Here is a 26,604-nt window from a genome sequence, read left to right as displayed (position 1 = left end):
CTAACTGGATGCTTCGGTTTTTATTTTTATTTATTTTTTTTTTTTTGCGAACGCCCCGCTATATAGGGTTGCCGGAAAAGCACGACATAAAACACTGCTGACCAAGGACGTGCTACACTGTTTCTCTGCGTATACAGAAAGAGCTATCTCGCTGGTTAAACACGTCGGCCAAAGTGCTTCACAGCGCACACGAACTTTGTGTTCCTGCCACCCCGCCGCTATAGACGGGTGCGTCGTTAAACAAAGCTGCTTTCGCGCCGTATTGCGTTGCCATGCTGAAAAGTGTCGCGAGTTTGCTAACACTGAGCACCCGCTTCGCCGCTCAAACTGTACTAGGTAATATAGCTCTGTTGCAGATGGTTAGTTTGAAATGCGAGTCACTGAAGCCGGCTTTCGCGAGGCGCAATACAGTTTCCGGAATTGGCGCGACCTCTACAGCCGTGTTTTTTCTCGTTTTACCATTCTCCCTGTTAACATCTACCCCGTTCCCCGTGGCTTCTCATGCTTGAAGGCTGTCTGATTGTTTCTCTTCGTGTATCCGCTTTGGTCTCTTCGTAGGGCGACCAGCAGACGACGAAGAAACACAGAGAGAAGGGCGAATGAAGAAGGAAGAAAGCCGGGGAAAACTGACGCTTGAGTGGTGGCGCTTAGTTCACTAGCAGATTCGATAACCGCTACGCCGGTCCTTTGTTTGGCGACATGATGCAGCTCGTGGATCGTTCGTGGCCCTGGGTGTATAACCGCACTGTTGTTACGTTAGCCTCGGGTTTTGTCGGTGATGCGTGCCGGGCTGTCTGTTTGTTCTTTATTTACGTAATTTTACCGGCCTTGGCAAGGTCAACGCTTGTGCGGGCACGGGGATCTTTGTTTTCGAACCTCCCTCTTTCTCGTCTATTCTCGCCTTTAACGAGTCTGTTGTTTTCGGTCCTTGGCCCGCCTTTTTTTCTCTGTGCCATTCTTTGCGTCCTGCCGACTGCCTGACATCCAGCAGCGAAACGTCGATAAATTCAATCTTACATTTGCATCTTTTGTGCATAGCATCCTAACTGTTACCATAGTACACACGTGCCACGCATTTCACACACGTCATAGTTTTGCAATGAACATGTTATTTTCTTTTCTTGGAAAGGAATTAACTTGGTACAATACGAAGGAAAGAGGAGCCAAGCATGCATAAGTGGTCATGGTTGAATAAAAAAAAAGGCGGAAATAAGACAAAAAATATATAATAATAACTATAATCATTATATAATATGAGAATAAAAAACTGAATATAGAAGTAAAGCGAAATGCCAGAGAACAAAGGCGAGAACCTTGTATTAACGTTTGTTGTTACACACGAGGCTGCTCGCTTTCAAAAGCGCATTAGATGCATAAAAACGACTGCGCAAGAAACATCGAGCTCGTAATTGCGAAATAATTAGAACCCACATTAGTAGTAGTGCGCGGCTCTCTAAAAAAGTGGCCTTATTCTCATCCTTCTCAAACAGTGGCGTCATCCTCAAAAAGTAGCGTAATTGATCACCAGTCAGGAGCCCCCCTCCACAATGAATTGAATCCATGTATGCGAAAGCAATAAAAGCCGCAATGCAGGAAAACGCAGCGTCCCTCCGAAAGGGACGTCATAAAATCAGTTTCTTCGGCCAGTTGCCACAATCGAACGGATAAATTATTGAAGTGAATGAATGTCAAGCTATACAACTGTTATATTGCCACGCTGTGCTTTAACAAATTATGGGGGAGACTTAAGCTCCGCCTTTTAGGGCATGGCGTGATAGCGTTAATGACTCCGACTGCCGGCTCTCCTGCGCGAATCTTGATCCACATCCTTTCTTTTTATTCAAAGACTTGCCATATGGGGCTGTTTTAGCTTAAAGCAAGTAGTGTAGTAGTGTAGGTATAATCTGGATCAAATTCCATTAGAATAGGCTGTGGAAGTGAGGAATCGATTTCAAGAATTAGATCTAGAAGACAAAGAGCCCGAAGAGATGTGGACTGATGTTCGTGATATAATACAAGAAGTTGCTACTAAGGTAGTTCCAAAGCAAAATAAATGCAAGAAAGCAAACTGGTTATCTGAAGAGGCTTTGCAAATAGCTGAGGAAAGGAGGATGGCAAAAGTTATGGGGGAAAGAGAAAGATACAGGGTTCTCAATGCGGAGTTTCAGAAAATAGCAAGGAGAGATAAGAATGCCTTCCTGAACATACAGTACCAAGCAGTTTAGGACAACAACCAATTGAGGAACACAAGAGCTCTGTATAAGACAATCAAAGATACCAAAGGAAGCTTCTGTGCTAAGCTGGGCGTGATAAAGGACAAACGAGGCAAGGACCTCACTGAAGCCGCAGAGATAAAGAAGAGGTGGCAGGAATACACAGAAGAACTGTACAAGAAGGACCCGAATGTGCAAACCCAACATAAGACGGTTGTGATCACTGATCTCGAGCCGGGCATCCTGAAGAGTGAAGTTGAATGGGCCTTAGCCAGCCCTGCTAAGAACAAAGCTAGCGGAATTGATGGCATTCCAGCTGAGTTGCTTCAAAACCTCAACCAGGACGCTGTTAACATTCTGCTTACATTATGTCAGAAGATTTGGACAACCCTGCAGTGGCCACAGGATTGGAGGAGGTCAGTTTACATCCCCATTCTAAAGAAAGGTAGTGCCAAAGATTGTTCCAACTACCGCACGATCGCGCTTATTTCGCATACTAGCAAGGTGATGTTGAAAATCCTCCAAGGTAGGCTGCAGCAGTATGTGGATCGGGAGCTTCCGGACGTGCAAGCTGGATTTTGCAAGGGCAGAGGAACTAGAGACCAAGTTGCCAACCTTCGCTGGATCATGGAAAAAGCAAGAGAGTTCCAGAAACCCATCTACTTCTGCTTTATTGATTATGCGAAAGCGTTTGACTGCGTAGATCACAGCAGATTGTGGCAAGCTAGAGATGGGAGTTCCAATTCACCTCATCTGCCTCCTCAGGAACCTGTATGAAGGGCAAGAGGCCACAGTCAGAACTGGGCATGGTCTTACTGATTGGTTTCCGATTGAGAAAGGAGTGAGGCAAGGCTGCATACTGTCGCCCTGCCTATTTAACCTATATGCAGAGTGCATAATGAGGAAGGCCGGTCTGGACGAGTCTTCAGCTGGAGTGAAGACTGCTGGAAAACGTATCAACAACCTTAGATATGCGGATGATACCACTTTAATGGCAGAAAGTGAAGCGGAACTCAAGAGACTTCTGATGCGCGTACAAGAAGAGAGTGAGAAGTTTGGGCTTAAACTGAACATTAAAAAGACAAAGATCATGGCGTCTTGCCCTATCAAGTCCTGGAGCATCAAGGGACAAGAAGTGGAAGCTGTGACAGATTTTCTCTTCTTGGGCTCCAAGATTGCCTCGGAAGGAGACTGCAGCCATGAAATTAGGAGACGCCTGCTTCTGGGAAAGAGAGCAATGGTTAGCCTTGACCGCCTAGTAAAGAGCAGAGACATTAGTCTGCCAACCAAGATCCGTATAACTCGTGCTATGGTCTTTCCAGTTGTGACGTATGGATGCGAGAGTTGGACTGTGAAAAAGGCTGACCGCCGAAGGATTGACGCGTTTGAATTGTGGTGCTGGCGAAGACTCTTGAGAGTTCCTTGGACTGCCAGAAGATCAAATCAGTCAATATTGTCGACCATAAACCCTGACTGCTCATTGGAGGGTCAAATTCTAAAGTTAAAGCTCAGCTACTTTGGTCATCTGATGAGAAGAGAGGAGTCGCTGGAGAAAGATTTGATGTTGGGAAAGGTTGAGGGTCGCCGGAGAAGGGGTAGGCAGCGAACGCGATGGTTAGATGGCATCCTCGAGGCACTGCAGATGAAGTTATGTGATGTTAGGAAGATAGTGAGAGACCGGAAAGCGTGGCGTGACATGGTCCATAGGGTCACGAAGAGTCGGACACGACTGAACGACTGAACTGAACTGAAGTAGTGTAGTCTACTGTCTTCAGGAGACCAGAGCAAGCTTCATTTCTTAACGTTGTACATTAATCTTGCTACTCGCATAATCTCTATTCCATTCATTTGTGCCTTTATCATAACGCACATATTCATTACCATAGAGTCGTAAACTAACTAATTATGTGAAGGACCACCGGATAGAGATAGCTATCAAGCCTCGCTTTAACCAAGCCGCACGGGAAGTGTCCGGACAGCGTAGGATCAGCGTGTCTTACTCATCGCCTAAGGGTCCTTGCCGGAAGGCCTGATTCCATTCTCATCCTCTAGTCAGAAAGGAGAAACACGAGTTTGCAGCTTCTGCCATGTCACGTGGTCTCATGACGTCACAGAACCCACCTAGCAGATCTGCACCCGGCCATGTCTCCTGCCAACTACTATGCCTGTAATTTTTCGCTCAAAATGTGGAAAATGCCGAGATCGCCGGATTTTCTGCACAACGGGCCTTTAACGCTGCCGTGTTAAAAGCAATAGTGAGAACACCGAGTGTTGTTGTATTGTTATTTACTATCCTATGCTGCGGACCAAACGTGCGTATTCCAAGCAGGACAGGTACATTATTTCATTTTCATTTTATTTACACTATATAGATTTGGGCAAGGCAAAAAGCGAACTATTTTCGCTTGAGTGATACCCAAGCCCCCCTGCACATGACCATACAGCGAACACAACAATTTATACACTACTAATTATGGATCAATAACAAGAGCAAGAAAACACAAATATGTGCACGTGGTAAGATCATCCTTTTGCCAAATCAAACTTAATCAGTTATGACAGGAGCATTTTTTGACTAGGCAAATACTACATTTTTCTACCTGAATGTTTCTAGTACAATATTTGTTTAAATATACAAAAATGAAAAAGTACAAAACAAAGTAAATAAACTTGCTTCTTATATTGCTTCGGACGCTATCGCACTGCACTCTTAAAATGACTAAGCGTCCCTATGGTTTTAACTTAATACAAGCGCTTGTATGACATTCATGGGCAGTATCGAATATACATGTATCTTCGATACTATCTTTAGATACATTTTGTGTATCGGTATCAGGTATCGTGTTCTGAAATGAAAGTGTCGGAGTATCGATATCAAAAATACATTTTTGGTGTATCGTGTATTTTAACGATACCCGATACTCCGCAAAATATTGAAGCCACTGTGTGTCAAACATTTGGTCGACGGCGCTCACTCAGGCGCTAGTGCAAGCCGGGAGGCATCGTTGCTTGCAGTGCATCTTGATTTCCCTCCAGCTCGAAGTTTCCTTCAAACGCTTTCTCCTTAGCCTCCATCCATCCATATTTCCTTTCTTTAAAACTGAAAGAGCTAATTGCAAGTAGACGCTCATGAGGTTGTTTACTTGTGAGCACCTAGTACGTACCGCGAAGCCACTGAGCCGTTAACAGACACCCAGAAACAAAGAAAAAAGTCCACAAAGAAACACCAGAGATGACAAACAGGGAGTACGGACCACGCTCACTTTATCCCTAGTTGCTCTTCCACGCTTTGCAATCCGCCTTCTTGTCCGCCTCTGAGGCATGTGATTCTTATCAAGCGGCATGCTCAGTGTACTCACAAACTTAGTAATTTGTGCACGACCATAGCCCAAAAGGCCCTTGCGCTTCGCATGTCGACTTTGCTCGGCGGGAAGAACATGAGCGTCTAAGGCCTCAGTCGGGCACGATGCAGTCACCGTTTTTGTGGTTTACAGCGTTTGATTCAAAACAAACACCTTTCTTTTTAACTGCGCCGGGAAGAGGCTTCCACTAGGCTTTTTCTGTAACAACTATTACGTCTAAAATATTAATACACGACGTAAAAGCTATGTAACTGCACTTTTCCTGCACATAAATATGAACAACAAATACATGGTCAAAGAATGCTTTGCCAAAAACATTTCAGTGAAGCATGAATAAAACTTGTGAACATACCCTTATTTCATAAAGCGATAAACTGTCAAAATGTTCTTGAAATGTGTGAACTGACTGGCGTCATATTAGCCACACTCTTTTAAAAAGAACAGTTCTTTCTTTTATCTAAACCAGACTAAGTCATCAGACGCTAGTGAATCTAGACTTTGTTAACTACCTTCCAGATCCTCGAATCGACGCAGATATATGCCACCCTTCTAGCAAAGGGCCTCTTCATCAAATATAACAGTGCGGCGTGCTCGATTAATTATATAGAGATTCTTTTTTTATTTGCCTTGTTTACAGAAAGCCCACATGGCGGGGATATTTCAGAACTAATAAAAACGTTCAGCCATTTTAGTTTGTTATCCTCTAGCTTTTACCACGTATACAGATTGCGAGCTTCAAAAGTCTGCTATTGCACGGATCTCAAAATGCCTGCTCAGTTCTCCAAGCCCACGCAGCGCTGAGCATTATAAAGAGAAAACGGAAGGGGCCATCGGGTAATTAACGAGTTGTATATAAAATGGAAAGCCACAAACTAAGTTCCAGATTTAATTGTTTGTAGCCAAGTGCTCACAGGTTGGTTCGTATGAAGAACACTACCTTAAAGAAATTGTTCGCTAGGCTGCTTGTGGAAGTTTTGTAACCATGGCTTCAATTCAATGTGAAATTCTGACAAGGCCAGCTGCCCAGACAGCGGAGCTTCAAATAATCCGTGCTGTCGAATTTCTTTACGCCCTTTCAGAGAAACAAAAACTGCAATATATAATTACCACTGAAAGTTCTAGAAAGCATGGTAAAATTTTTCAGCTTCGCTAATAATATTACCGCCTTTATGCCATTCGGATTTCAGAGATCTATCGAAGTATCAAAGATACTGTATCTAGTATCTCTATCGTAAATCGATTTCGCTTCGGTATCTTGTATCGGTATCGCAAATACAATTTTTCGAAGTATCGAGTATCGGTATCGAAGATACTTTTTTGAAGTATCTTGCCCTGCCCTGCTGTATGACAGTCATGTTACGGCTGGTTTGACTTCCCGAAGCAACCTATACTGGTATTTCAGGGACTCCCTATTCGAGGGCGGCAGGTTTATTTCGATCACCGGGGTATGTTTAATACACTCGCATCGCACCAACATTACTAGACGTTGCATCGCACAACACACCTTTCAGATTTCGCGTCCTTTGAAATGCTGTCACCGCGGCCGGGATTCGATTCAACGACTTAGCACTCGGCAGAACGACCACCAAGCCTCTGCACTATCGCGGCGCTGTATTAACAGTTAAATGCACATTTGATTTGACACGTAAAAGTTCAGTGCGGTGCGCTAAAATTTGCGTCCCTACCTCCTCTTCTTCTTCTCCCTTCAGATTTATTGGTATCCCCAACACCGAAGAGTCACACCGTGGTGACTGTTTTTCTTCTAGCGGCCGCAGCTTCTCTTCTTATTCCGCCGAAGTATGCCTGCGTTTATTTATCTTCTCTTGGAAGGAAAAACAAGAAATATGCATTTAAAATAGTCAACTTTGGATGCGGCGTTACGGCAGCGTGGCAGCGTCGCGAGGCCCTCTGTCGAAGTGTCATAACGCCTTTTTTAGTTTTATTATGTCACGAAGATAGAAGAAGCTGCAATATGAGAAGGCTAGCTGTCGGCAGTGGCTCGGCCGTTGCGGTTTCACGGTTCGGCTGCACTCCTCGCCCCATCAGTCTTAGTGGAAGGCTTGAGAGAGAACACATTAAAGCTGTTGGCTCAGGATGTCGCTCAGAGCACAAATTATTCGCACGAAAGAAAATATTGGTCTATTGTTTTACATCGTGTCATTATCTCAACGATAATAGAAGGAAGACCAAATGTTTATAAGAACGTATTATAACAATCGAGATACACTAATATAGCAGCGTTACGCAACGAGCTTTGTGGTAGCAGCTCTCTCGCTTTTATGGGGGCTTACAAGAATGGACAAAAAAATTGGGGGGGGGGGGGGGGGGGGTGACGCACATATATAGATGATGTTCTGAAGAACGCTTCGTTTCTGGCGTGTAAGGGACTAACAATAGACATTGTTTCCTGCTAGGCATGCTTTCGCCACGCTTTCTGCGTGTCATCATCTGGCATTAGATGCTCACTTTTTTTTTGTCTTGTTTGGTACGTGGCGACGAACGCGAACGACATTGCCATGAAGAGAAAAGAATTTTTGGCTTCGCAACTCGCTTGGCTCTCTAGAACGCTCTCTTGTACGAAACCGGGGGAGCGAGGGGCACTGGCTGAAAGCAAAAATAAAGCATAAAAAGTGACTGCAGCATCAAAGAAGCCATCGTCCTCTTTGTAACTCCTAGGTCTTACGGCGCTCTCCTAGTTTACGACGTGCTCTCAGAGCTGCTCGCTGCATTGTGTCGAAACTTTGGAAACATCTGCTGCGAACTTTGTTCCAAATGACTGCAAAGAAAGATACTTTGAAGAAGCGACAGTTTTTGTTTGTATATTTTTTTCCTATGCAATTTTTGTTCATGTTCGCAACTCAGTGAAATTTTTAGTTCTTCCTCAAGAAGCAAGAGCATGCGATTGCATTCACATTGCATAGTTAGGAACGCATACACAATTAGGAATACTAAAATGGGTTCGCTTTCCAATGTGGGAAAATTTCCTGCTTCTCATCACAAATTGAAATCATCAGTACTAACATCACTTTAATATAATTAATACAGCCAATTTTGGCGGTGTAACATAAGGGATATTACATAACTTTACCGAGTCGGCAGTCTGTAGCGTACTCGTATGACTGGCTGAATTGAAACATTACTTTGAGAAGTGATTGTGATTGCTCCGGCTTGAGAATTAAATAACAAAGAAAATAAAATTATCAATTCTCTATGCTGCGCTACATGTTCTCCTACTTTCCTTACTAGCGGCCGCCATAACAAAGACTTACGTGCCTGAAACATAGTAAAAAAAGTTGGCTACTTTCTAAATAATTTCATGATTGCAAACTTTAAGGTATTGTTAAATCTGAGATCGGGAATAGAAACAAAAATTGAACAGCTCAAAGTTGTCGAACATGGATATCGAGCGTTAACTCGGGGTATGCTTTATCGCTGATTGCACGACCATGCATCTTCGATGCACCTTCAGTTGGGTTGGGTTGGGTTGGGTTGGGTTGGGTTGGGTTGGGTTGGGTTAGGTTAGGTTAGGTTAGGTTAGGTTAGGTTAGGTTAGGTTAGGTTGGGTTAGGTTGGGTTGGGTTGGGTTGGGTTGGGTTACAAAGGTTGCGTGTTCGGTATATTCGAAGTCACGTGGTATGAATGCATATTCATTATAATCGAGGTTACGTGTTCGTTATATCCGAGATCACGCGTTATGCATGTATCCTGGTTAAACAGATGTCACACGTTCATTATGTGCGAGGTCACGTGGTATGCGTGCATCTTCATCATAACCGGGGTCATGTATTCCTCATATCCATGGTTAAGGGTCGACCTAGGCAAATGAACGCATTACAGCTATCATAGAACGTATTTCTCGGCTAGAAAAAAGAAAGGGCAAAGCGCCCTTACTGTAAATCATCAGCGCGACATTCGTTGCCTCGAAAACTCAGTAAGAAAAGTTATTCGGTGTCCTTCCCTGCCATTACTAGCAAATTTATTTTTATTAGTTATAATGAAAATGATAAGAAGGAGAAACATGGATTACCTTCTTACTTTCTTGCAGAGTTCAGAACAGGATACCGATGCTTTATGGCCGGTGGTAGAAGTGAACCTTTCGACTAGAGCGTACGTACAAAGGCCGAATGAGATCTTATAAACAGTTGTCAGCTTGCGCTTCGTCCTGTCCATTTATAGCATTCTTGGTGTACTGGTTTCAAACGCGCATGCAAGCCAAATGTGGACGCAAACACCCTCTGACACAACTACTATGTGCTCCATATTGCTGCGAGTAATAGTATTGCCTCGTCCTGGTATATGGGGTAACAGTACTGAGCGATTCTGCATTAAATCGATACTTCCACTCCAGGCGTGGCCCGAGTCTTGCTTTCGCTTTGAGAAAGCTCCTCCGAGAGCCGGTAGGCTCTCTCTTTAATCTTTCTTGCCGCCAAAATAAAAATTAAGAGTCCGCGTATAAAAGCTAGGTTGTCCAGACATTTTTAATGCTACTAAGCGCATTGTAGCTCGCAGGCTCAAAATATCACAATATATTTACCTGGGCTGAGGATCGTATTACAAAGAACCAATCTCCTTGCTTGAGTTACTCAGAACTTTATTGTTCCACGTCGTGGGCAGGTGAGATTACAGAAAAAAAAAAAAAAAAGATCAAGACGATTATGGACCAGACTCGCCAGGAGCATTGAGAGCTTTTGTGGTTGAGGATGGTTTGAATGCAATGGGTCAAAGGCCGGCTTGCAAAGAGCTTCTTGACAGATTTATTTGGTCGGCATGTAGCAATGATATAGAATTGCGGGTGCGACGCTTATAGAAGGAATAGACGAAGGAACGGATCAGGATTCTAAAAACAGTATAAGAGGAGGTGAGAAGTTCAAACCGCCATCTAGAGTTGACGAATACCAATGCCGGCTTGGCACCGCTCACGAGAAAGTTTGCCTTACATGGCAACACGTGGTTTCAGAGTTTCATTCGAGTCTAGCAGCGGTAACTCGCTTTCATTGCGCCACCCACTTTGCCACGGAACGTTTTGCCACATGCGGTTCAGGTCATCTCGGTCTGTCGAAACCGGCTGCTGCGGCGTTCAAAGGGAGCGGAGAAAGTGTTAGGTGCGATTTTGACGCGCTTGGCCCACTTAGCAGTTTGGCTGTATACACAGAGGAAGTTACGTCACCGCCTGTTTAGCGCGCTATATATTCGGAAATAATAAAGGAAAGGAAAAAGAAGTCTGAAAGCGAGTTTGCGAAGAAAGGCCAACAAGAGAGAGAGAGGGGGACAGAAAAGTAAAAGGGTGACAACGCAGGGAGAATAACACGCGGGAGAGAAGTCGGAAGTGGACCTGCAGGCTTCGTGAAAGGGCACTGCTGCTAGGCTGCTGGAAACAACGTAAACGTTGGCTGAAATGATTGAAAAATGCTTTTCCTCGCCGCGTCAAGCCAAGCCAGAGCGCTGCCAGCGCTGCCGTTTTTGAAGGGACAGAATGCTTTTTGGTCGGCTTAGAGCTGTTTCTGTAGGCCCACGCGGGTCTCCAAGAGCCTATATCGCCCTCTCGAAAGCTTCTATGTTGGCAGGCGAAGTGCTTGAAGTGGTGGATGACGCATCGACGTCGTCGTTGGGGTGGTGGTGACTTTTGGGAACTCACACTGAACTGTCACCGTCCTTCGCCATTTTTGGCGGGATAAAGTTTGTGTGACATGAAGCGCCATAATTCGCGGGCGGGCAGAGCTTTCAACGTCGCGACGTCTCAGCTCGGGCATCAGTTTTCTCAGGCAAGGACTCTGGCATGAAAGAGAAAATAATACGCGTAACTCACGAAGCATTTGCTTTTGATTGCTTTTCAGGCCAAACGTTTGCCAGAAATGTTTTCCTCACAACAAAACGCGACAAAAAACAAAACAAAAAAACAAACAAACGAGCATGAATATAGAAAGTACAAGGCACTCGCTTGTACAACGTGTGTACCTTACAAACTTCCTGACAAACTTGTATACTGAATTGTTATCTAGTTATGCTGCAGGTCAACACGTTGGACTAAGCAGGAGGCTTTCATGAAACAAAAAATGAGCACAGAAAAAAATAAATAATGACACAAGAAGTGAATGTAGCGCAAAAAAAAAAAAAAAAAAAGACGAAGCGCAGATCACGCTTGTGCATCGCTTAAAGTTTACAAAATAAAGTTTGGAATGTTGTCATGAAATTACTCGGTTCAAGCGGACCAGTTGGTTTGAGGGAAAAAAACGGTACTCACGTGAGTTTTGGCAAAAATTGGAGCAAGCAAGCATATATGAGTGCGTTGGGCTTTTATGCGATTGCGTTAAAAGCTCCGCTCCCCGAAAATCCGGCGTCGACGGCGTTGGCGTTACGAGCAAAAAATAACGAGCGTTGTTGCGCTGGCATGTGGTAGCTGGAAGCTGACATGGCTGCGCACTAACTGGACGTAGGGATTCCTGACATTACGTTTGGAAGGAGCTGCCTCTCCTTTCATATGGGAGGGTGATATCAGAATCAGCCTGCCAAAACTCTTTGCATTCACGTTATCCCTAGGCCACGCAGGTACGTTTATACGGCTTGGTTAAAGCGGTGCCTTATATATTGGCTCGTATATATCCTGCGGTATGGCGTCATACTCTTAAAGAAGATTAGAAGTCGATCATATTTTTTTTTCTCTCGTAGTGGGCCGACATAAACAAGCGGTAGACGTCATATTGCCGCGAACAGGAACAAATAAAGATTTAAACAGTTCGCGGAATTCGCGGCACCTTTTCCCATGAGAGTATTGAGGATTAGTACTAGGCAGCTGATTTTTTTATAATTAGTCTTTCTAAAGAATGTGTTTTATTTTCTAACAGTAATAAGGGCAGGGAACCTTTCTTGGAATATTTGCTGGTGCCTCAGCTGGTCATACTAATACTAACACACTGGTTATGTTTGATCGCACTGGACAGTCTCGGCTGTAGTTTTGATAGTCGTTTACGTCGCGCTAGTCGATGTAGACGAGCCGTCGTTAGGATGTGAATGGCTAGCATCGGTAATTTAGACACTGGGCGCCTTTAATGAAAAAAAAAAAAAAGCAAGATGAACTTCAGGCCAGATTAACAGAGAGAAATATGTGATTAAAATCTTCCATGAAAGAAGCTAGCATCACTGACACGGATGTGGAAAAGCCTGCTTAAGCTTGAGAACATATGAAGAAATGGTTGGTGGCTTCACTGTTTTGGTGGTGTCAGCTGTGAACCTAAATTCGACAATGTGTGCCTCCCCAATATTCGCGGTTTACGAGATTTTTACTTCAGCATTCAAGATCGTGACAGGGTTAACGCTATTTAAGCGCAGCCTCCATACTGGGCCGAAATTTTGTTTTCTTCGTGTTTCCCTTGAATCTTTTTTTTTTCTCCATCTTCCTGGCTCTTTCACTATCTCGTGTGCTATCGCTCATACTAAGCTACCGAGTGGATGTTATTGTGAGTATATACTAAACTACTTACTTTACAAACTTTCTTAAATGTCTTCTTTATAAAAGTATTATTTATACCAGAGCCAAATACGTGGCATCAAATTGTTCGCTTACGAAAGCTCCATATATTATCCTGAATATGTACGAAATCGCCATCACATGCAAGAAATACAACCATATTTAGTGTACACACGTGCTGTGCAAAACTTCTCCGTCATGCCTAAATAGATCGCATTTGTGGTACCTCGTTGCTAAGTTTTGGCGTCACTGCTGCCACCGCCGTCACCGAGCTCTTTATTTCTTGGTGGAAAAAAGCTCACTCAAAGGAAACGCATCTGCGAAACGAACTTTTTGGAGAGTTTGATACTTGATTATTAGTTGCCCCCTATAGCCACGTTCTGACTAGAATCACGCGCACAGTTTTCGTTCTTTCGTTGATCGCCTTCCATTGGGAGCGTGATCCTTGCGCTGCATTTACTTGACAATGACAGGAACATGCAGCTTTCGCTTTTGTCGTCTGCTGCATTCTTTCCCATATGTCGTCAGTCCCACATGATAATACATTGTAGGAGCTATAGTGCAGCTGGCCCCACAAATCGCTAAAGATATTTAGTCTCTTAAGTGATTGTACTTAGTCGCTTGGGACGGATAAGGGTGTTCTTCGGGTGTGATGCTGGACTGAAAATAACGAGCGATGCTCAAGCGTCGGAGCGTTAGCACGATCGTAAGTGCTAGTGGCACAGCAAAACAACATAAACGCGAGCGAAATTGAAACGGAAGTATCAGTAACGCTACCTGGATAGTGGTGGCTGGGCAGCATTGATGATTGTGATTATTATAGCAGCATCGGAGCTTAGAAATAGAGGAGCTGCAGACGGAAGGAACCCTATACACCGAAATACAGAGGGCACAAGTCCTTAATTGGCAACGAGTCTGTTTTTTTTTTTTCCAGCGCAACTGTCCTACCTCTCCGAGTAACAAACGGAATTTGTTTATTTATCTTAACTTTTGCTTCTTGACGCGTGCAGGGTACGGCAACATCGCGCCCAAGACGGCGCCTGGAAAGGTGGTGACCATTCTATACGCCATCGTGGGCATACCGCTGATGTTGCTCTGCCTGTCCAACATCGGCAACATCCTGGCCCACAGCTTCAAGTTCTTTTACGCGCACGTCTGCTGCTTGCTGTGTCGCAGGGCCGACGCCGCGGCCGCAAAGGTAAGCCAGCGTTCCCAGCGGAAAAAGCTACTGAACTGTGTCAAAAATACCACAAAATATTCTGTAGTTCTGCCGTAAACGTCATAATTTTCTGTACTTTTGTAATACTTTTCTATAGACCTGCAGTCCTTTCTGTCGTACTTTTCTATAGTTTAGTTTTGTAGTACTTTCCTGTTGTAACTAAACAAATTTGTAGTGTTACTGCAGACGTTTCTGCTGTCGCGACAGGTACACTGTCAAAAACCGCGAAGAAATTCTGTGGCGACCACAGCAAATCCACTGTACTTTTTTTCGACTGGGTTCCTTATCGCTTCTACTCTCCGAAAATCCAGCCGCGATGTCGTTCGAGGCGGAAAGGCTACCGTGTGGTGTGTGATGTCAGTGTGTTAGCGATCCCCACGGGGTTGAGAGCAGTCCGGAGTTCTCTCCTATCGCGTCCCTGATAGCATGGGCCGCTTCGTGAAGTTAAACCCCACCACGCCTTTCTCACAAATTGTCGGCATGATGCTATCATTCGATGTATAGAGCACGCCTTTATGGAGTAGTCGCACTCATACGGGCATCAAAGGGCCATGAAACATGCGTAATATGCAGTGGACGCATGGGTTTCCTGGAAGTGTTGGTTAGTCTCCAATTAGATAAGCCTACTTAGTGGCGCTTATAACGAAGTTTATGAGTTTTTAGCGGTTTCTACTGTGATTTTGAAGATGGGTTACGTGCTTAAGGTAATATTTCAGTAATCAGTTCTCAACCTAAATATTTACTTGTTGATTGTAAACTTAACTTGAACTTATGTGGGAACCATTTTATGATTGGCGCTACCGATGGAGTTTGGAAATAGTCGTCATTTTTTCTGAAGAAGACGGCAAGACATTGATGAATCGCCAGCAGTTAATTTTGCTTCGTTTGTTAAGAAGTACCATGTTCTGAATTTCGGCATTTTAAAAAGATTTCAAATTTTCAAGCGTTTTAGAAGCAGGCGACGAAAATGTCGTTGTGGCAAAGAATATATTACTATTATTTACACTAGCGAAGATCGCGTGAGCTGCGAGCAGCTTCGATAACACACGGAGATCTTTGTATTCGTAAGTATTCGGCTCTTGCTATCGTGCATCTTCGTCGTCGTTTGGTTTGGTTTGTGGGACTCAGGCTATGAGAGACGCCGTAGTGGAGGACTTCGGAAATTTTGACCACTTGGGGTTCTTTTGGGGTTCTTTATCGTGCACTGACGTCGCACAGCACACGGACGCCAATCTTCGTCGTCGTCTGCCGGGTGCAATGTGAAAACTAGAAACCGCAGAATTTGCCGCAATACCGCAAGAGCGGATATATTGAAGTAAATGGGAGGGAAAGAATGAGGATGCTTAATGGGCCTGTTCCACATGCTTTCAATTCAAGTAGGAAAAATTTTTATTTTTTCATCCTTATTGCATGCCTTATTTGTTGAGCACGCTTCCAGGATAGGAGGTTTTTTGGCGCAGTATATATCTTACCAATGCGTCATTTTGGCTATTCTTTCTAAAACCCGTCCCCGTTGATGCCGGTTTTATCAGTGACATATTCGTGTCGACTGCCCGGTTATTCTAGTATTTTATCATGTATTCCTCCTGTGTAGTGCCGACCGTTAAAAAATGATTAGGAGGGCGTGGGGACACACTTCACATGCCTTAATTACGGCTAAAGTTGTAGTTTTGGACGCAATATCCGCCAGGTGCTTTGTCTGCTCATTTTCCTAAAAGCTGCGAAACTATTGTGCTCTCGCCCTCAGATACAGTCCTCGGCGAACAACAAGACTCAGCCCCAGATCCCGGCCGAGGTGCTGGAAACCGTGGTGACAGTGGCCAACTCGGTGTCCAAGAGCAGCGACAACGGCAGCGCCACGGGTCCGCTGACGGAAAAAAGCGGCCGACCGCCCGAGCTGTCGCCTCCGCCGAGCCCCGAGAAGGGTTCTGCGTCGCCGCCCTCGCCGGCGGCGGAACTTGCCGCAAAGAAGTCCCCCAAAGAGTCGACGCCCATCTCCCAGGTGGGCACATGGCCGCAGTTCGCAGATCCAATTCTGCATACACTCAGCTACATTATGTGTACTGAATGAGTCGGAATATTAAGGTTGGATCGAATTAATGACGGTAAGGGAATACGTCTATACTTAGGACAGGTAGCACTCGCAAATCCGGGCTAAGAGAGGGAACTAGAAGTATCGCATCGGTATGAGGAGCATTCGGCATGCACTCTCCGACCATGAGTAGCAGTTGCCATTAACGTTCAAGGTGAAAGTACATAACGATTGTATTTTCATCATCATCAGCCTGATTATACCCACTGCAGGGCGAAGGCCTCTCCCATATTTCTCCACTTAACCCGGTTCTGTGCTAGCTGCATCCACTTGACCCCTGCGAACTTCTTAATTTCATCCGCCCACCTAACTTTCTGCCGCCCCCTGCTACGCTTTCCTTCCCTTGGAATCCAGTTTGTTACCCTCAGCGACCATCGGTTATCCTCTCTTCGCACTACATGTCCTGCCCACGTCCATTTCTTCTTAATTTCCACTAGAATGTCGGTAACTTGAGTTATTTCTCTGACCCACTCTGCACGCTTTCTATCTCTTAATGTTACCCCTACCATTTTTCGTTCCATAGCCCTCTGGGTTGTCCTCAACTTAAGTAGAACTCTCTTGGTTAGCCTCCACGTTTCAACCCCATAGGTGAGTACAGGCAAGATGCAACTGTTGTATACTTTCCTCTTGAGCGATACCGGTAAGCTGCTAGTCATAATCTGCGAGTGCTTGCCAAATGCGCTCCATCCCAACCTTATTCTTCTTGTTATTTCCTTTTCATGATTCGGATCTGCGGTTACTACCTGTCCTAAGTAGACATATTCGCCTACTACTTCCAGTATTTCGCTACCTAATGTAAACTGCTGTTCCTTCCCGAGGCTGTTGAACATTACCTTAGTCTTCTGCATATTGATTTTCAAGCCTACCTTTCTACTTCTGAGTGATTTTCAAGCCTACCTTTCTAAGTAAAGTAGTAGATTGTATTTTACTTGTACTCAAACATGGGGAAGAAACATGGAGGCTAACGAAAAGAGTTTAACTTAATGAAGGAAAACGCACCAACGAAAAATGGTGCTTGTAGCGTTAAGAGACCGAAAACACGCAGGGAACAAATGCGAGTTGAAGACATTATAGTCTAAATCAAGAGGAAATAGGCAAGGACAGGACGTACACGAAGGCAAGAGAGCGGATGGTCGTTAAGGGTATCAGACTGGATTTTAAGGGAAAGCAAGCCCAGCATAGGCGCAGAACATGAGATGGGTCGCGGATAAGATTAGGGTGTTAGCGGGGATCATGCGGATACAGATAGCAGAGCACCGGGTTAATTGATATGGGAAATGCTTCTGCTTTACATGAGGTATAATCAGGTTGATGAAGATGATGAGTGAAGGACACAACTTTGCCTGTTAACCATTAAACAAGCTCGCAAGTCGTAGACCGATAGCCATTATAGCCCATGTCTGCCACCTCAGCTGTAACCAATAAAGCATTCTTTCATTAACTTCTGGCAACTTTTGTAGACGCGGTTGTGAAAAAAAGGAGAGTAGGGCAGTTCCCCGATTTCAGGTGCACACCTGAATTGCGATATCGATGATTGGAGAAAGTGCGAGCTTCGAGAAAATATGAAAAATGTGATGATTGGTTATTTCCATCCAAGAGGTTGTAGTGAGCGAGGATGACTGTGGGAAAAGCGAACAAGATATATTGACATTGACTATTCTCTACGTTCTAAAAAGTGTTTCTAGGGTCGTTGAGCTTAGAATAGTCTCCACTGTCACATGCACATCCAAGATGGCCTAAACCAAGATGGCTGGAAGAAACAGAGACCACATGAGCAAAGCGTTTCGTGCATTGAAATGGCTTGCATAGCGTATATTGGTTCCTCATCGTGCTTGCTTGGCGCCCATTTCCGAAAAGTCCTTCCATGGCAACGGTTTTGTGAATTCAGTACCTCCAACAGAAAAGCGAAGCGCACTGCTACACTAGCGTGCAACGTTAGTAATTTTATTGCGTGGCCAGAATAGAATGAGAAAATAGTCCAACGTCTGAATCAATTACTTTGCTATCGAGACGAAGACGAATTGGATTTACTGCTGTTCGATAATTTTCGCGCACTACGAAACGTTCATAACTGGCACAGGTTAGACTTTCCGCGTTATTTTCAAATGCTCTCCGCCGTGCATGGCAGAGGAGAAGAGTTGTTGCATCATGTTGCTTACAGGTGTACAGGTATGGCAAGCGCCCTGGACTTGCGAAACTGAGCGTGAACTGAAAGCATACAGGCGGGTCTTGCTCATAATGTGCCTGGGCTGCAGTGGTTGCGTTAGGGGGCGGGATATTATCTCCTAGCCTCGTAAGCACGTGCTGCGAAATCTCGCACTTCCTCCACACGTCGCCTGTAGACGTTCGGAATGATAATGTTGAAACAGACTATAGATTGATTAATCGCGGCGATCTTGGGAATCGTAATGATAATGATTGAAAAAGAAATCATCATCCACTGGACAAATTATGCAGTCTGCTTCTGCGGCTCTCTTTTCCTGTATCATTAGTTATTGAAGCAAAGCAGACGAAGAGACTGTGTAGTAAGAGGAGTATGTTGGAGAGAGTGGGGCTATTGCTATGAGAGCGGTGTTGAATGTCGAAGTCTGGCAAAGCCGCAAAGCAATTACGCGCAGTTGGTAACCTACAAAGTGTCAAATTCTAAAGTTAAAGCTCAGCTACTTTGGTCATTTGATGAGAAAAGAGGAGTCGCTGGAGAAGGATTTGATGTTGGGAAAGGTTGAGGGTCGCCGGAGAAGGGGTAGGCAGCGAACGCGATGGTTAGATGGCATCCTCGAGGCGCTGCAGATGAAGTTATGTGATGTTAAGAAGATAGTGAGAGACCGGAAAGCGTGGCGTGATATGGCCCATAGAGTCACGAAGAGTCGGACACGAATCAAAGACTGAACTGAACTGAACTGGTAACCTACAGCAACTTCGTTCAAAAGACACTAGAGTGGCTTCCGCTAGGCGTTGTAGTCCCGTACGTGCTGCGAAAATCGCATACGCAGGTTATCTGGTATTGTGACATTGCGATTATTCCGCAGAACTCATGAAATTTATGATGCCCCAACATTCCGCGCTACTTAACCAGGAGTCATCTGAGGCGTCCGTTGCAGAAGAGCGTGAGCATTTGCTGTAACGCGGAATGTGCACTGAAACATACTGCTTGCACAAACCTTAAGCTTGTTCGTTAAAGGTTGTCAGTTAGAACCGAATAAACGTTGAGATCCTTTCTACGTTGTCGTGCATCGCGTTGCGCGCTGTACAACTCAACAATAAGCAAGGAGCACTCGGACATATGTTCCTGGAAAAAGCACACAAGCTAAAACCCTAAACTTGACTGCGTCTGAACATTGAATGTGGGTGGACAGGTGGGCAGTTCTCACCATATCTTTCAAGGGAACGGAGCAAGCGGGTTATACTGCCAGCAAGCAAAAAGCATAAAGTATAAGAAGGAACCACCGTGTCTCGAAGAGCAGAAATCTGCTTGTGATTAGCGACATCATGCACGTAAGTTTAAAAATTCGGGCTTCTGTGGTCGTTGAAACAACTGGTCGCTAAAGGACTGACTTAGCAGCGTGTAAAATGAGAAATGGGAGATACAGGAGCGCCAAAAAGGTACAAGGACGTAGAAGGGGAGCAGGACGAGTGCTACAACTTGAAACCGCCTCATCTTGTTCCTTTTCTACGCTCGTTTTCCTTTTTCGCACTCCTGTATCTTCCTGAATGTGAACCAACACACCTAGCTACATGTACTTCTAAAAATGACATTTGTTTTTTTCGCTAGTTGGTTTATAGCTGTCTGTACAAGAATATATGTCCCCCACCCGACCGCGCCATCCAACACTGCCACAACCTACGCTTCTTAATCGCGTTCTTTCCTTGATTCGCACAGGAGCGCATCCCTGTGTATCTGGTGCTGCTGCTGGTGTGCGGCTACATCTGTTTCGGCGCCACGCTGTTCTCGGTGTGGGAGGACTGGAGCTTCCTGGACGGCGCTTACTTCAGCTTCATCACGCTCAGCACCATCGGGTTCGGCGACATCGTGCCAGGCTCGCACTTGCTCGAGCAGGGTGCCACATCTGGCAGCGGGCAGGCGAAACTCATCATCTGCTGCTTCTATCTGGTCTTTGGCCTGGCTATCATCGCCATGGCCTTCAGCCTCGTCCAGGAGGAGGTGGTGCTCAAATGCAAGGACCTGGTGCGCGCGCTCAAGGCTCTCGCCTCCTCAGACGAACCGTCCACGGCGTCCTAGCCTGCCCCTGCAGGGCTACAGGTGGGCTTACTGATTCAAATAAGCATCGAAAGGAAAGAGCGAAAAATGACTGCGAACGTTTGCCTGACTGGTGGTTTCAAGCGTGGACGCCCTAATACTCGCGACCCGCTGCAGGGCGTATGCATATATGTATCGACGCTGTTCGCGGTATCCAAAAGTGGCAATGATCTATGTTTTTATTTCAAGACTTAAAGAACCAGAACGACTTCATATTGCTTGCTTATTTTATTATTTGCTAACAGTGTATCCTCAGTTTTAGAGAAAGTGAGGGCACAAGGTATACCTTTGTGCCCTGTAATGTCAATTGCTTGAAAAACGATACTACAGTCGCTGCTTGTTAATGTCTCCACGAATCAACGTAAATATTTACACTATTGGACTCAATTTTACCTTTTCATGTTTAGAAGTTGCGCGAAAATATTTTTGCTAGGAAGAATGGAGCTGGTTTCCACCAGTTACGATGAAGTAGCAAACTCTATCAAGCGTGACAACGTTTGTCGCTTAACATCCTGTAACGAAAACCGGGGCGAATATCGATTTCTGCGGCGCAGAGGTTGTGAATATTAGCCAACTGCCGTCAATGGGCAGCTTTGAGTTGTTTCGCTGTTCCGCGACAAAGGGACAAAAAGGCTGTTAAATGAAAGAACTGCTTCCTCTTGTCTGCTTGATAGGACCGCTATATAAATACGGTAATTTCCCATTGAGTGACCACGACGAGGAGAGAGAAGATTCCATATATTACGCTACCCCTGCAGAACGCTACGTTCTAGGAAGTAAGGACTGTGATGACTGCCGGCACACTACCGCCAAAGCACGTTTAGGACACATGAATTTCTCTTATTTAGCAGCAATTCTACGCCTCCCCAAGATAACAGTCTTCTGTCATCTTGAGAGCATTCACATAGGAACGTATTTACCGCACTTTTCTAAACGACGTCATTTCCCCGGAACGACTTGCTCTTGCTGCGCACCAAGTTTCGAGGAAAGCGATATGAAAGTTTGTAGTAATGTGTTATAAAAAAATAAAATAAAGAAGCGCCCTCCAAGATCGGTCTCTATATTCTTTATTTATCTGCCTGAGGGAACTGCTGGCCACGCATTGCTCGCCTGGAGGCTAAACATCAAAGCGAGCACATAAACCAGTATAGGCGCACTAGCCTATTCGTATATTTGATGCATCACCACCTTCGTTTAACTGTTTTGAATCAAGCCTGTCGTACGCGTGCAGTAGCACATTTAGTCGTCAGTGCTTGCTTATCACCTCGCACTGATTTCATTCGGTGGAAGCTATTACCTGATATTACTTTTGACAGCGTTGACAGTTTTGGATACCGATTCTTTCTGGGTGAGCTTTTGTCACAGCCAAAAGGTTAAAAACCTTCACGGTAAACTATTAGTGGTTGAAGCAGTGTTTTATATGTCCTGTATGTACATTGCTGTGGGAGAAATTGTGCCCCGTCACAATTTCTCCCACAGCAATGTATATGTAAGGAACTGCAGTACAGGGCCTGCTTTATAATCAGGAAAACGGCTCTGTGTACAAGGATTGCGCGTCCAAAGACATAAAACTGGGCTTATTGGCATGGCGATATCTTACGAGACGCATACTTTACGAGCCCTGCCGTTGTGGGTCAGGGCGCTCGACTACTGAGACAGGCGATCCGGGCTCGATCTCGACCGCATTTCGTTGGAGGCGAAACGCAAGGCGCCCATGTACTCTGCGATGCCAGTACGCTTAAAAGAACAGCAGGTGGTACAACTATCCTTCATATAGCCTGAGTCGGTTTGGAATGTTGATTCCCATAAACCAAACCTAAAGCAAATAGCGTCAATGAGCCGAGTGACAGATACTACATACCTCTTTTCTGATAAACCAATTATTATGAATTAGTTCTAGCATAATTAGAATAAAAACAGCGCGAAACCACGGGACGGCAGAAAAGAAGCACAGACACGAGCGCTGACTTACAACTCAGTGCATTTCGTGCAAGAATACAAGTACGGAAAGGAAGCAGAAGAATATTGCAAAATTGTTGCTGGTATAATTTGTCAATATCTAAAAAGGCTATTTCTTTCTTCGATAAGTGAAGAGATGGTTCACTCAAGCAACTTTCCCCTCTGTCATGAATAACGAATATTTTTATTCTAATCATGAACCAACAAGCCCAACAAGCCTTCTTTTTGCTTTTCTAGCAAAGTCTGCACTATTCGCTCGAAGAGCCTCAAGAAGTGACTATACCAACTAGTTCAAGATTAACCAATAGAGTTAAAGGCCTCATCTGTTTTTTCAAAAAAGCCGACGGCGGCATTGTTGTGACCGAATTGCCAGAAACATGCCTCTGGCAGGTGGTAACTACATGTTAAAGGCAGGGCACTTATTGGTTGGCGAGATATGTAACGTCAGGAGCCCACATGGCAATAAGTTGGCAAGTCGCACTTTTCCTCTGAGATATCAGTGAAACCCACAGCCATCACTGGACTGCGATTCAGATGCACTACTCCTAGTCCACTAAGACATTCGGACGGCTTGGTTTAACTCCAGGTTTTATATCTATGTCGGGTTGACGTTCAGATAACGCGGTATGCTGATGAATATGTGGGAGATAACTAGATGAACTGATTTATGGTTAAGAGAGTAGCAAAATGCATGTACACGCACCAAGATACGCAAGGGCAGCCGCAGAGGGTAACCATCAACGCTGTAGCGTCATACCTTTAAAGACGGAGCTTAAATGTACCTCACAATTTATTATTGCGAAAACAATACTACTCTAGGTTTCGAGCCTTCAGCGTAGCGTGGCAGGTAGCCACGTCTTACGCACGTGACGTCACACCCCACGTGACACTATGGTGGGAGCTGGGCTACCAACTCAAGCGGTCGGCGGGAGCTGCCAACTTGGGTCTCTCGTTTCACATGGGATGGTTATGTCAGAATCAGCCTGCTAGGAACCTGGCATTCACGTTACCCCTATAGGCCACTAAGACACGTTCATATGGGTTGGTTAAAGCGGGGCTTTATATGTGGGCTGAGGAAGAAGAAAAAGATGGTTGGTTTGGTTGGTTTTGGGGTTTAACGTCCCAAAGCGACTCAGGCTATGAGAGACGCCGTAGTGGAGGACTCCGGAAATTTCGACTACCTGGGGTTCTTTAACGTGCACTGACATCGCACAGCACACGGGCACCTTGCTTTTCGCCTCCATCGAAAAGCGGCCGCCGAGGCCGGGATGAAGAACGCTCGGTCACCCGCAGCTAATGCTTTCATTCAATGTTTGGTTCAGCAGCGCTGAACCCTTGTAATTTTTACCTCTGAAGTTATGCGGGATGTTCACGATGCAGACTGGTAAGGTCAAGCGCTGCTGATATTTTTGTGCCTGCGCGTAGCTATGCTCGTGTTCTGGCGAGAAAGTTAGGTACCTTAGATGGACATTCTGACCTGAATTTGAAGTCTCAGTTCAGTGGGAGGTTGCAATGTTTTTTTCTTTGAAACGCAGTTAACATACTCACCGTACCTTCAGCCAGCTTGGAGTGATATGTTCATGGAAATGTTTTCCCGTTACCTGAAGCCATGATGCTTCCTATTATGGTCGATTTCTTCATGACGACAGTGCTTACCCTGAAATGCTAGGGAGCTTCACAAACACCAGCATCCCCGTGAGCCAGCTCTGCTCGTTACTTGCCATGGCAGCCAAGGACCGCATCAGATCAACATTCCTAGGAAAAAGTATTGACGATCCGACCACAGTTTTGCTTATTACCTAAAACAAACAATAACCTTCTTTTTCGGGAGGGGGGGGGGGGGGCTAGAATTGAACTCATGGTTGTTTCATAAAGGCAAAACATCCCAGCCCACTTAAAAGCAGAAAAACAAACCAACGCAGTTTCTAGTAGCGAAGCCTATTAATGTCCACGAGCTTGAAATCCAACATTACTCGTGTTTTATTGCCAACAATAAAGAGTATACATCGCACAGTGACGCTCCGTTGAAAGTCTGGTATCTTGACAGCGTAGACAAAGCGCTCTTGGCAAAGGTGGCCTGGAAAATGCATTTATGCGCCGACGGCGATTTCGGCTGTGCAGAGGTACCACTGGATTCTGTAACTATTTTTCGGCCTTTGCGTTTACATAAGAGGTGAAACAGCTAGGTATTCCTCTGCTGCACTTATCACAGGTAACCTTCTGTACTCCACAGACGTGTACCACCCAGTGGTAAGGTATAAAGATACGCTAAAGCGGCAACTGTGCTACAAGTACCCAAACACATTTTCAACAAAGCACCAGGTGCGCGATAAACTTATATAAACAACTAAAGGTCACAAATTGAGAGTGGTTCTGTACATATAACTTGTTGCCAGAGACAAGTGCGTCAATGACTGGGCGCTTGCACGAAGGAAGTGCATTAAAACAAACATTCAGTACCTACCCGAACATATAGTCGAGGTGGTGCAGGTGTAGAAGAAAAATCGGAATGACAACAGCGTTCGAGGAATCTACAAATACATCAAAAGCGGTGTGTCGTCTGCGGTACTATCAAGATAAGGCGCATGTAGCACGGCGATTAAAATAAATAGATGGTCTTGATAGCACAAAAGTACTTCCGGTGGTTGATTATCTTCCTGAGAACAGGAAGCTGGGAGATTTGGTTGTTATCCATTATTTAACAGCACGAAATTCAGCGCTCGTGTTGTTGTGTGTGCTAACATCCTGTTTTTTTTTTTTTCGCGCTGTTAAATAATGGATAGCTTCCGAAATTTGAACCATATATACTATTGGCGCAGGGAGTCGTCGATAATCAACGCATGTGCGATTGCGATGCGTGGTTGGACGTGTTATTATGAAAACGTCTGCTTTCAGCACGATTAACTAAGTCCTTATGTAATGCATTTTACAACGACAGCCTGCTATAACGACCATTTATATACTTTACAAGTGCTCTCAACAAAGAAGGACACAAAACACATTTTACACGTATGCATACGCAGGTCGGTGCAAAAAAGAAAGTAACACAGTGAGCATCTTCTATTTGAGCACACTAGCCGATCTCTGCAGCAGTTTAAAAAAAATTGCAACAATAAACATTTGCGCCACCTAAGAACCAAGTGCAGTTGAAGTGAGCTGCGCACGATCTCCGTAAACCACTTTTCGTCGTCAACATTCCTTCTTGGACAGAGTAAATACACAAAAAAGAGGTTGGTCACTGAAGTCGTGTTTAGAAAACGTTGACGTCGAGAATAGACTGGACAACGTTACGCGCCTCGTGCATATTGCACTTGTGAGAACATAACGACCGATGTATCGAAACAGTGCAGGGCTCAAAGAACTGGATTTGTCGCTCTAGTCCGTGCACAGGTTCCTTCGCCTTGTCAAGTTATACATGGTGTGAAAGAGAACAACAAAATTAAGAACACTGAAACCTGAACCTCGCTTGTGCGGTCGAGGAGCCGCATTGTGCAATCAGCATACCTTCATCTTGATATAGGTAGTTCTGCAATCACAAGAGGTGCGAAACTGCGGCGCTAAATCTAGGCTCCTCTTTCGGGTAGCGTTTGGGGAGCTAACAGACGACGTCGCCGCATAATGAGCTGTGGCCTATGGGCTATTGGCGGTGTCCTGCAACTTCAGAGTTGCGTTGAGCAGTCCACTGTAATCCTATAGTTGACGCTTCAGTCGAAAAACTTTCAAACACTGCAGCGATGAAATCGCCCAATTTTGAGACGTAGGGGGAATTTCGCAGTCCTTTCTAAGAGCTCCGGCTGCTCAACCCTTGGGGCAGCCGCTATGTTTAGGGAGGCAGCAGCGAATCACACGCAGTCGACGCATTTTGGGCATGGTGTGAGAGAGCGATCAAACGCTGCTGCCTTATACTTTCTTCGGCGGCGATGGCAAAGTATGCGAATGACGTCATGCCGCGTCGTCACTGATGGTGGGTGGCACCACTCGGACGGTGTAGGTAAGCTTCTTGCTGCGGTAGGCGCTGAACGTGTTGTCGAACTTG

General features: G+C 45.1%; 2 protein-coding genes across 2 annotated transcripts in view; one reads left to right on the top strand and one right to left on the bottom strand.

Annotated features, from left to right (window-relative positions):
- Positions 1-20,591, top strand: part of LOC146196048 (TWiK family of potassium channels protein 7-like) — a 96,690-nt gene extending 76,099 nt beyond the window's left edge. The window contains exons 2-4 of the mRNA XM_084596324.1: positions 14,051-14,238; positions 16,007-16,261; positions 20,232-20,591. Coding sequence (XP_084452450.1) covers positions 14,051-14,238; positions 16,007-16,261; positions 20,232-20,591 — 803 coding nt within the window. The remainder of the gene's footprint in view (positions 1-14,050; positions 14,239-16,006; positions 16,262-20,231) is intronic.
- A 3,944-nt stretch (positions 20,592-24,535) lies between these two features.
- Positions 24,536-26,604, bottom strand: part of LOC146196047 (SEC14-like protein 2) — a 76,357-nt gene continuing 74,288 nt past the window's right edge. The window contains exon 12 of the mRNA XM_084598053.1: positions 24,536-26,604. This exon is cut by the window's right edge and continues 7 nt beyond it. Coding sequence (XP_084454179.1) covers positions 26,511-26,604 — 94 coding nt within the window. The 3' untranslated portion in view covers positions 24,536-26,510.

The sequence above is a fragment of the Amblyomma maculatum genome, chromosome 3 (genome assembly GCF_055883805.1).
Source record: "Amblyomma maculatum isolate TAMU_Amacu chromosome 3, ASM5588380v1, whole genome shotgun sequence".
NCBI classification, from domain to species: Eukaryota; Metazoa; Arthropoda; class Arachnida; order Ixodida; family Ixodidae; genus Amblyomma; species Amblyomma maculatum.
This window is presented reverse-complemented; position numbering and strand designations above follow the sequence as displayed.